Source organism: Danio rerio, chromosome 2 (assembly GCF_049306965.1).
Source record: "Danio rerio strain Tuebingen ecotype United States chromosome 2, GRCz12tu, whole genome shotgun sequence".
NCBI classification, from domain to species: Eukaryota; Metazoa; Chordata; class Actinopteri; order Cypriniformes; family Danionidae; genus Danio; species Danio rerio.
In genome coordinates, this window is record NC_133177.1 from 61,106,985 (window position 1) to 61,119,730 (window position 12,746).

General features: G+C 34.4%; 2 protein-coding genes across 7 annotated transcripts in view; one reads left to right on the forward strand and one right to left on the reverse strand.

The window, feature by feature from the left end:
• The window catches only part of lingo3b (leucine rich repeat and Ig domain containing 3b), a 790,077-nt gene that overhangs the window by 209,146 nt on the left and 568,185 nt on the right, over positions 1-12,746 (reverse strand). The window lies entirely within an intron of this gene.
• LOC100534673 (protein unc-13 homolog A) overlaps positions 1-12,746 on the forward strand; it is a 172,838-nt gene that overhangs the window by 114,655 nt on the left and 45,437 nt on the right. For all 6 annotated transcript variants that reach the window (XR_012395330.1, XM_073932036.1, XM_073932038.1 and 3 more), the window contains 4 exons: positions 1,461-1,550; positions 4,699-4,833; positions 9,359-9,486; positions 11,020-11,105. Coding sequence is in view for 5 of the 6 variants with exons in the window: in XM_073932036.1 (XP_073788137.1) it covers positions 1,461-1,550; positions 4,699-4,833; positions 9,359-9,486; positions 11,020-11,105 (439 nt within the window). In the remaining variant the exon portion in view is untranslated. The remainder of the gene's footprint in view (positions 1-1,460; positions 1,551-4,698; positions 4,834-9,358; positions 9,487-11,019; positions 11,106-12,746) is intronic.

Genomic DNA, 12,746 nt, shown 5'->3' on the forward strand with positions numbered 1-12,746 from the left:
TATGGAGGGCGCTATAGCGACAAGTGTCTTCAGGTAGAATGTTTAGAACTTCCGTTTTTCCGTCAGGCAATTCCTACAGATTCGAACAGGGCAAATCAAATCACAGAGGTGATCGGTACATTTATAGCTGTGGATATGAGAGATCTTCATCGGTAGTGGAAATGTCATGTTAGATAGAGCCCCATTACATTATTCCTTCATAAGTCCATTTCAGTCGGATAATTCCTGCTTTTGGAAAAAGGTGGACACTCATCTTTCTGAAAATAAAAAAATACTTAATAATAGATTGAAACTGAGCTCCATATACAAACTAAATTGTTCTTTTCTTTTTATTTGTTTAACTACTACAATATTACATTTATTTTCTATAGGAAGCTTTTTTGGTTTTGAGTATAAAGAAGGATTTGTTTTACTTGCTGCTAGGCAGAAACGCCAGAAGTATAGCTCTATCACTGTTAAAGTAAAAAAGAAAAAAAAAATTATAACATTTAAACATTTATGTTATGTTAGTTTAATACATAAAAAAAATTAAAATCATAGAAATCCTCTGGCTTTTTTCTTTTTTTGCTGTATCGAAAACACTGAACCTAATATACATATATATATATATATATATATATATATATATATATATATATATATATATATATATATATATATGTATATATATGTATAATCATGCATTTTTGTATGGAGCAAATGTGAAAAGGGGTTTTCAGGCGTTAAAATAAATAAGTAACACAGTTTAAAATGTTTTCCTGTACATTAAAATAAATAAATTATTGGCTATTATACACAAAAAAAATATCTGTAAGTGAGCAGTTTTCTGTATTTTGTCATACTTTGTGATTCATGTTTTTTTTTTCCAGGTTATTTCTGCTTTTGAGTCGCATTATGGGATCTTGATCTTTCTTCCAACAACTTTTAACCTTGAAAAGTGTGAAAAAGTGACTTTTATTGACATGTGTAATAGTGTGCAGTGCTGTTTTGTCTGGGTTGGTGTTGTGTATTACGCTACAAACACCTTGTAATAAGCTGCAGCACATTTTCTGATATTTTAAAGACTTATTTCTCCAGATATTATTTATTATATGGTTTCAAACTACAAAAATGTCAATAAAAGTCACTTGGTTAAACTGTAGAGTTGAATTTTCAACATTAATTGTGGACGGAGCAGGGATCAACATCCCATAATGCAATTCACAACCGCAAATAAACACTTGTGAATCCCTAAATACAGAAGCTGTTTATTAACAGATCTTTTTACAGTGTACATTTGTATTATTATATTCAAAAGACAGCTACTAAAATGTCAACAAAGTGTAACAATAGATTCTCCCTGGCATATTTACAACAAGTATCATTTGGTGACATATTAAAAAACTCTATTTATGATCACAGTTTCACTCCCAAATACTCATTAATCTTCATCTGACATACTATATGTTTATGTGTTTCAGAATAATTTTCCAGCCAGCAGTCCGGAGCGGCTCCAGGATCTGAAATCCACTGTGGATCTTCTGACCAGCATCACTTTCTTCAGGATGAAGGTTTGTTCTTTGTTTCAATCTGAAATGATTCGTTTGATTTTAAATGATTCATTTGATTCATTTGTGCTCTGGGTATTGTTGTGTCTTTGACTTATGTTTAAAAACACTCTTCAGCAAAGATGAAAAGTTGAATATTTATAAAAGCTTAGCTCTGGATTTTTTAGCTTGTTTACTGTACACATTGTCACACAGCATCTTTTAGATGTTGTTTTGTTTTTTGTTGTAAGTCAGAAAATACAAAAAGTCATCTCGCAATAGAAAGTCAATAGCGAGGGTTAGATTGCCCGTCCCCCCCAATAGCTTATTGCTTTATTGAATATACAAGTTCAGAGTAAGAACATGTTTTAACCAAATTACAAGATGTAACACTTTCCTATAAAATCTCATTAGTAAATGTTAGTTAATGCAATAAAATCAACATTGAGAAAAAGGCAGATTTATTACAGTAACTACAGAAAAACTGCAGAATTATTTTAGGAGTTATCTCTATTTAATGACAAGATTATGACTTGTGATGAGATTACGCAGGGTCTAGCACTAAGGATGTTTTTCTCCTGGCCCAGTGCCAGTGATTCAGATTTTTACTTGCCCTGCCAGAAAAAAAAAGTTAATAGCTTTTTCATGGCTATTTCTTAGCCACATATTTTAAATAATGTGTCAAAAACCAAACATAATTATATACATACACACAATATACACACAACTTTTCTTTTAATGCAATTGACTATTTAAAAAAATTACAATTACAATTACAACTAAATTTGAATAAAAACTATATATATATATATATATATATATATATATATATATATATATATATATATATATATATATATATATATATATGAAATAAAAATGTGTGCTTTATTTTAACACCCACAGACATCATCACCAAATATAAATCAGAGGTCAGACTTTCTCATAGCCTCATTTCAGTTGTCAAGTTTTCTAAAAATCGATCTGTTAAATTAATCTATATATATATATATATATATATATATATATATATATATATATATATATATATATATATATAAACATTGCTATAGAATTATGCATTATAGGCTTAAATTATAAGTCTGTAACATAACATACCATACCATAACATACCATAACATAACATAACATAGCATAACATAACATAACATAACATAACATAACATAACATAACATAACATAACATAACATAACATAACATAACATGCCATACCATAACATAACATAACATAACATAACATGCCATACCATAATATAACATAACATGACATACCATAAAATAACATAACATAACATAACAAAACATAACATAACATACCATAACATAACATACCATACCATAACATAACATAACATACCATAACATACCATACCATACCATACCATAACATAACATAACATAACATAACATAACATAACTTAACATGCCATAACATAACATAAAATAACATGCCATACCATAATATAACATAACATGACATACCATAACATAACATGCCCTAACATAACATAACATGCCATAACATAACATAACATGCCATAACATGCCATAACATAACATAACAACATAACATAACATAACATAACATAACATGCCATACCATACCATAACATAACATACCATACCATAAAATAACATAACATAACAAAACATAACATACCATAACATAACATACCATAACATAACATACCATAACATACCATACCATACCATACCATAACATAACATAACATACCATAACATGCCATAACATACCATAACATAACATAACATACCATAACATAACATAACATAACATAACATAACATAACATAACATAACATAACATAACATAACATAACATACCATAACATACCATACCATACCATACCATAACATAACATAACATAACATACCATAACATAACATAACATAACATAACATGCCATAACATAACATAACATGCCATAACATAACATAACATAACAACATAACATAACATAACATAACATGCCATAAAATAACATAACATAACAAAACATAACATAACATACCATAACATACCATACCATACCATACCATAACATAACATAACATAACATAACATACCATAACATAACATAACATAACATACCATAACATAACATAACATAACATGCCATAACATAACTTAACATGCCATAACATAACATAACATACCATAACATAACATAACATAACATACCATACCATACCATAACATACCATAACATAACATAACATAACATACCATACCATACCATAACATAACATAACATAACATAACATAACATAACATAACATAACATAACATAACATGACATGACATAAGACATAACAGATGAAGCGAGGGTGCAGTCAGATCATGAAGCAGATCAGTGTTTTTCTTTCTTTGAAGGTGTCGGTGCAGAAATTAACAAATCAACAGGCCTAATACAACATAATATAAGCCTAAAATATGGAAAAATAATCAGATGGTAACTCAGTCAATTTTCCTAACGGATAAACAGCTCTCGGTAATATTTCAGCATGCTTTCACTTTAGTATTTAACAGGAAACGCACATTTATGGGTAAAAATGGCATCCCGCCCTACTCATAAATTCACTCTTCATGTAGCCATATGGCTATTACATAACCATAATACACTGTGATATAGCCTGGTTCGTCAGTTTGTTGGATTGTTTTGATTTCTCACAACAATTGATCCACTCCAGAGTTCATTTCAGTTTTGCCTAGACCACCTTATTCAGGCGATCTGAGACCGCGCTAACTGGGCAAACAAGACAGGTTCTGAAAAAAGCGTCTTGGTGTGGTAGTCTGTAATTGCACGCAATTGACGGCTGCTTCTCACTCAGGGCTGCTGTTTATGCTAATGAGGGGGAGATGGGCACTAATGGGCGGGGCTTTTTGTTGGCATGTACAAAAGGGAGAATGTCAATCAAAGTGTTTGTGCAGACTGATTTCATCAAGTTTGATTATAAGAAATAGAAATAATTCATGTTTCCCATTCGAGGCTGGATATATTCACACACTGTTCCCACGTAATTGTGTTTAAACCACTTATAAAAGTGATTTGTGCAAAATAGGGGCTTTTTTACATTCTCTAATCCTATTCCTGAGAATAACAAGCGCTGGTCTGTGTGTGTCTTCAGGTTCAGGAGCTGCAGAGTCCTCCGAGAGCGAGTCAGGTTGTGAAAGACTGTGTTAAAGCCTGTCTGAACTCCACATATGAGTACATCTTTAATAACTGCCACGAGCTCTACAGCCGAGAGTATCAGAATGACCCTGTGAGTACATTTCATAGTGTGTGTGTTTGTGTGTGTGTGTGTGTGTGTGTGTGTGTGTGTGTGCGTGCGTGCGTGCGTGCGTGCGTGCGTGCGTGCGTGCGTGCGTGCGTGCGTGCGTGCGTGCGTGCGTGTGTGTGTGTGTGTGTGCATGCGTTACATTTTTCTGCGATACATATTGCATAATTGAGTTTATTTTCACCAGATGAAATGAATGTCTTTCTTTGGAAAGTTTTTGTCATTTTAGATTGGCTGGGATGATTTTGTTGGGCAGAGAATCTGCATGAAATATAATAAACCAATCAAAAGCATTAATAAATGCATTGGAGTAAATGTACAAATGACCCAACAACCCCCCCAGCCCCCCCAAAAAAAACCTACCCAGAAGAACTCCCAAAATGACCTCCAACTACTTAATCTATTAATTCAGAGCAGTTTAATTGTATTTAAGTCTAATTACAAATACGGGGAGGAAATTAACTTCAATGATTAAATACAGATGTATAAGATTTCAAATCTATGACAAAAGCATTCGATCACTTTCATAACTGCTCATTTAAGACAAAATTATTTGTGTTTAAAATAAAACATGCACGGACATGTTCACACAATATTCACTGTGTTTGTGGATTTCAAATCACACCCAAATTTAAAAATATCCACTTTCGCTCCTCTTCAAATCACGTGTACAGACTCTGACCTGGGAACAGTTTTTCTATCACTAAGGAGTGCACCTGTGAGTCAGCATCCTTACATGAATTGACTGAATCAGAGGCTGCATAGGAAGGGCAACGTATGGCTTGAATGGAAATAAAGTGAAAGCGGCTGTTTTAATTTCAACATGCTTTCAAGCCAAAATAAAGCAATAACTTTAAAGGTTCAGGACACCCTGGAGAACTTTTTTTTTTATATTAACAGATTTGTGTGTGTTGAGCATCAGTTAAGACCATTTTAGCACCTGTCAGCTTTAATTGTGGGGAAAACTGGATAATTTTGAGCTTTTGTCAACTAATTTCAGCTTCCGGATTTAAAATGATTTTTGGGGCGGGATCAAATTTGGGGACGGAGCACAGAACTGCAAGTTGTGCTGATTTCCCTTTATTTAATCACCTTAATTAAACAAAGTTAAGATCAGGATCCTCCCTTAGCTATATTTCTTAGCAAGAGTTTAGTCAAAGGATCGTCTTTAAAGAACGTATTTTGCAAAAGAATAAATTAGAGCATACTTTACCACACAGGGTAACTTTGATGGGTTCTGGAAAATGAAGTCAATGTCCACTCCAGTGAAGAAAATTAATAAAATACACTTTTATTAATAAAATAAAAGCCAGTGAAAAAGTAGAACAAACAAAAGACAAACAGAACACAAAATCCTTACTTTGTCCCCAGTTGGCGGACAAAGGGCAACCAACCTCAATGAACAGAAGTCGGGAAGCGCAAAGCTGAAGAGTACATGTCAGCTTTTATACTCAGTGTCTCAGTGACAGTATTCATAAATCAACCCTAAACACAGATGCACAGACCACTTAAATCATACATTCAAGGAGCATGCTAAATCACTTGAACAGTAAAAAGACAGATATATAGTCATCAAGAGTACATTATATCATATAAATCAACATTTAGGCATTTTAATATAAGCCTTGATTTATAATGTGCTATATAGTTATGCACTCAAATTCAGGTGCGTGAACTCGGTAGAGAGTTCAGCAAAAGTACAAGTTGGGAGTTCATTCAGAGTTCGACTACTAGCAAGAGGGTCATCTGAAGTAGCAAGGGGTTCACAGAGAGTTCGTCCAGCTGATTTGTTGGCTCGGCGCGCCCTCTGCCGGAAACGCCTTTCCTTTCTCTTACGTTTTACTTCATCATTAAGAGTTGTGCTTTTACGCATAGGAATATCAGAATACATCAGTGATTTTTTGTGTCTCACATGATTAATGTCATTTGACCCATCAATCATTACAAAGTGCAATGATGACGGGTCGGTTTCTCATTATTATTCATAGCGGAGTTTTCTTATCCTATGAGAAGAGCCGGCTGCTTAATTATTCATGAGAGCATGTGCTTTCCGAAGGCAAGGCAGACCTGCTAGCAAGCTGTGAGACACGGACCCGCGGCCACGGCACACATTATTTAGCCGTTCATGAACGCTCAAATGTGTTTGTTTCCATGATCCACGGGGTTTGTTGCATGTTTTTTTCCCGCGATCGTGTCAGGGCCGATACAGCAAAGCTGTGTGTGTGCTGCAAGCATTTTTGTCAGGAGAGCATACGAGAGTTGGAGAATGGCGGACGCTGTCTTTTATCAGGAGTTTGTTCACATTTAGACACGTCGCCATGCTGCTGTGTTTGCCTAAATCCTCTAGATTACCAGCAGGGCTAATGGTTAAAATAGACAGGTCAGGAGACGGCACTGAGTCTGCATTCAGACCTCTGATTCTCTGAGGGAGAAGTCCTCATTTATAGTGGTTATAAGAACACGGTTATCTGTAAAATGATATAAATTGTGGTTATCTGCATATGAAATTACGAATAACAAATGTAGCAGGGCATTCAATTACTGTTTATTTCTTTGCATTTTAACTTTGTAATAAACTCATGCATCTCCTCATGGTTTGCGTCTCATTTTGTGAGCCGACTGACATCAGTTGTTTGCTCCTCCCCTTCTCCCCTGCTGGCCACGCCCACTCCTGCCCTATACTCGCGGAGCTGCACGCCCATTAATCATGCATCTTTTTAAAAAATTCTGAAGTAGACTTTAACCGAAAGTAGGGGGTGTCATGACCCTTTAATGGCCATGCATAAAAATGGGAGTTTCGGTTTGAGCACGCTCTGATTTTCACAGAGGCAAAACAAACACACAGACGCAGAGGAGACAGACAGTGACTATTAACATGGACATCAGTAATCAAATTATTTGCCAAATTATTAATTTGTGGACTCTAACTGCAGTGTGGTACTTTCATTTTTATTCAGGAACATTTCCTGCATGGCCCTCGTGACAAACGAGATATTGGATGCGAGGAACTGCTGGAAGAGTGTAGACTTTATGGAATGATTGATACCGCATGGCATATGCGAGAAAAAAAACCTTCCGCATTTCTCGGTAACTTAGAAACACTCGGTAGGTAACGTCAGAAAGCCGTGTGTGTATGGACTATCCTGTCACGACGACAATCGTTTAAAGTGTTTACATGTTTACACTCGGAGAGCCGAATTTACAGCGGCTCCTTCAGCTCATAATATTTATTAATGTTAACGTACTGTAAACTGAGTAAATCATTTTGACTAAGGTCTGTCTTTAAACACTGAAAGAGTACTCCTGACGATACCACCTAACTTTGCCTCTGAGTAAACAAAGAGCACTGATCACACACACACACTTACCAAATCTGTAGATTCAATTCAATTCAATTCAGCTTCATTTGTATAGCGCTTTTACAATGTAGATTGTGTCAAAGCAGCTTCACATAAATGGTCATAGTAACTGGAACAGTGTGGTTCAGGTTTTAGTGTTTAAGTTCAGTTCAGTTCAGTTTAGCTCAGTTCAGTGTGATTTAATCATTACTGAGAGTTCAAACACTGAAGAGCAAATTCATCGATGCGTAGCTCTAACAATCCTGAACCATGCGAGGCAGTGGCGACAGCGGAGAGGGAAAAAAAAACTTCACCTGATGGGAGTGAAGAAAAAAAACCTTGAGAGAACCAGACTCAGTTGGGCACGACCATTTTAATTTCTCCGCTGGCCAAAAGTCTTGTGCAGAACTTTGTAGAGATAGAACAATCGACACCAACTGGAGCGATCGCATCTTTATTAAAAGGAGACGAGCGGCGAATCTTTATTTCACCATTTCCACATGAGAAAAGCTCTCGGGTAAAAAGATGTTCCGTACAAACGTATTTCTGTTGCGTGTTAGCAGACCACTGTATTTCACACGCTGCACTCTCATAGCAGAAAATAAAAACAAAACCTTCGTTGCAGCACATTTATAAACGCAACACTGACAACCCGTGTCTCTGAGCAATTCTTGTTCTTTCTCTTGTTTTGGCAACACAACGTGTCGTCTTCGAAGCTATCATGCAGATTAATGAAGCTGCACCTCATACACAATAGAGCACGCTGATTGGTTTGGTTCGGCGTGACGCAGCTTAAAAAAATTGTAACTGGAAGAGGGAAGTTGCTCTTAACAACGCAAAAACAACACATTTACATTTTTCAGTGTAATATATGTGTGCTAATAGTGTTTATAGCAGTGTGGGACACATATACGACTGTCAACAGCTCAAAACATGTGCTCTGGGGTTTCGTGACTCTTTAAATATCTTGAACAGCCCTTGCAAATATATCACATTTGAGATCAGCTCTTTAATGCTACTTTCACTTTTCATAGAAAGATCAAGAATACAGGAGAAATATGGGAAAATACTTAAATGGGATGACGGCAGGATAGAATGGTAAAATACGGAATAGTCCCAGCAAAACTGGTAGTGTTGACAGGTATGCAAATCTGGTCTGTTTTTCTGTCCAGTCAAAGATGGTTCCACCTGAAGAACAGGGTCCGAGCATCAAGAACCTGGACTTCTGGTCCAAACTCATCACCCTCATCGTCTCCATCATAGAAGAGGACAAGAACTCCTACACACCCTGTCTGAACCAGTGAGTGTCTAATACAGAAGATCCCCTTCAGAAATCATAGGACTGAACAATCATATTCAAGTAAAAGTTCCAATGCTTGCCAAAACAATTTGGGCTCTATTTTGGCGGTCTATACTCAGAGTGCAAAGTGCAGGGCGCAAACGCATTCAGGGCGTGTCAGAATACACTTTTGCTATTTTAAGGATGGGAAAATCCGCTTTGCGCCATGGCGCATGGTCTAAAAGGGTTGAGTTTATTTTCTTAATGAGTTATAGGTGTGTTTTGGGAATAAACCAATCAGAGTCTCATCTCCCATTCCCTTTAAGAGCCAGTTGTGTCATGCCATAAGCGCATTTGCTATTTACAGGACATAAAGTTAGTGTAAGTGTAAAAACTGAGCATTTCACTAGCATTTTCACATAACTTGCACACTCTGCGCTGGACAATAGACCGGCTTTGTTCTGGTCTATTGAAAAATCTATTATAGTTTCTCAAAATAGCAACGTGCCAGCAATGCACCTCAACACACCTCCCTTTTTAGACCAGAAGGCCTATGGGCGCACATATGAGCTTGAATGCATTTACTATTTAAACAGCGTGCTGCAAACGACTCTTGCGCCGAGCTGAAACTAGCAAACAACAATTGCGTAACGCCTTGCGCCACATTGCGCCGGGTGTATGATAGGGCCCTGATCGGGCTAGTAACGATTCTGTCTACTGTCCCAAGCATCTCTCACGCCGGCCCCAGGCCACCGGGCAGTCCTTATTGTTGAGCCCTACCAACCCTACGAGGTCTTAAAGAGATGAAGCCAACCTTCAAGGACTTCAAGGAAAACGCAAAACTTCAGCAATGCAAAAAATTACTTATTAAAAATATCTTAGGGTGGCACTGTGGCTTATTGGTTAGCACTGTCACCTCACAGCAAGAAGGTCGCTGGTTCGAGCCCCGGCTGGGTCAGTTGGCGTTTCTGTTTGGAGTTTGCATGTTCTGCCCGTGTTGGCGTGGGTTTCCTCAGGGTGCTCCGGTTTCCCCCACAGTCCAAACACATGCACTATAGAGCGCTATAGGGAATTGATGAACTAAATTGGCTGTAGTGTATGTGTGTACAGTATGTCCTGGTACTCCAGGTTGGGAGTTGTGCGTTGGGCTAACAACTTACCTCATAAAAACTAGATGTTTCAAAACACCAATATGGTGTGGCTAAATATTAACTTCGATATAAATAGCCCTGGGTGTAAGTAAGTAACTATGGAGCTCAGGTTTATTTGCATAGCACTTTTCACAATAATTGCTGTTCCAAAGCAAAAGTGCACATTGTATTGCATTAAAGTCAAATTCAGAAAAGCCAAGCTTATTAGTTTGAACTACATGGAAGTGACAGAAACTCCAGTTCAAGGACTGGCCACTAGAGGCTGGCAACAACAGGCAGTCATCTTTGTTATTTTCGCATTTGTAATTCTTTACACTACAGTAAATCAGCTGCTTAAAGTGATGTAGAAGAATGAAAGCTGATGATATTAGTGATATAAATGAGACATTGTGTGTGTTTGCAGGTTTCCTCAGGAGCTGAATGTGGGGAAGATCAGTGCGGAGGTTATGTGGAACATGTTTGCTCAGGATATGAGATACGCCATGGAAGGTAAAAAACAAAAACCTCTGACTAATGAAAGGAGAACAGTTCAAATTTTTGTTTTTTTCTCACACTCACACACATTCACATATACAGTTGAAGTCAGAATTATTTATTTGTTTATTTTTTTTCCCAATTTCTGTTTAACGGAGAGCAGATTTCTTCAACACATTTCTAAACATAACAGTTTTAATAACTCATCTCTAATAACTGATTTATTTTGTCTTTGTGATGATGACAGTAAATAATATTAGACTAGATATTCTTCAGGGCACTTCTATACAGCTTAAAGTGACATTTAAAGGCGTAACTAGGGTAATTAGGTTAACTAGGCAGGTTAGGGTAATTAGGCAACTTATTGTATAATGATGGACAGTCGAAAAAATATATAGCTTAAAGGGGCTAATAATTCTGTCCTTAAAATGGTGTTTAAAAAATTAATAGCTGTTTTTTTTTCTAGCCGAAATAAAACAAATAAGACTTTCTCCAGAAGAAAAAATATTATCAGACATACAGTGAAAACTTCCTTTCAATGTTAAACATCATTTAGGAAATATTTTTTAAAAAAATTCAAAAGCGGGCTAATAATTCTGACTTCAACTGTACAGTATATAGTTACATATTGTTATATAGTGTATGTATATATATATATATATATATATATATATATATATATATATATATATAGTGTATTTACTTATTTTTTTTATTCTGTCTGTTTCCCACTTTTTTATTTTATTTATTACATTTATTATTACTATTATCATTAGTAGTACAATAGCTGTAATATTTGTAATTTATTTTACCTTTTAGTTTTTGTCTCTTCACTTATATTTTAGTTCTTTTTCAGTGTAAGGGCTTGTTTTAAACTCTTTTAAACTATATATTTTTCATTTATCTATTTTAATTTATTCATATTAATTTTAGCATTTCTATTTTTATTTGTCTTCAGTATTATTAGACTTATTATTTGCCTTTTACAATTAGCTGTAGTTGTATTTGTTATTTATTTCTGTTTTGTGGTTTTACGTCTTGTCTTATTTCTCATATACTAGTTATATTTCAATTTAAGGTTTGTTTGAAATTGTCCTAAGATGTATTTATTTATTTATTTATTTATTTATTTATTTATTTATTTATTTATTTATTTATTTATTTATTTATTTATTTATTTATTTTTTTATTTAATTAATTTAAGTGTTTTATTGCTTTTATTATTATTATTATTATTATTATTATTATCATTATTATTATTATTGTTATAATTATTTTTATTATTATTATTATTATTATTATTATTATTATTATTATTATTATTATTATATTATTTGATTACCTGTAACAATTATCTAACATCACACACACACACACATAAAGTATATATATATATATATATATATATATATATATATATATATATATATATATATATATATATATATATATATATATATATATATAATGTGTTATGATGTGTATTTAGTTTTAGTTGTCTTAAAATTTATAATATTAATATTATTTATTTAAATTGTTTTTATTTATCTTATTATTTAATTTGTCTTGAAAAGTTTATTTATAAAAATGTCTTATATATTGTTATTAATTTTCTTTTTTTCTCTCTTCGCTTAACTTTTCTTTTATGTTTACTTT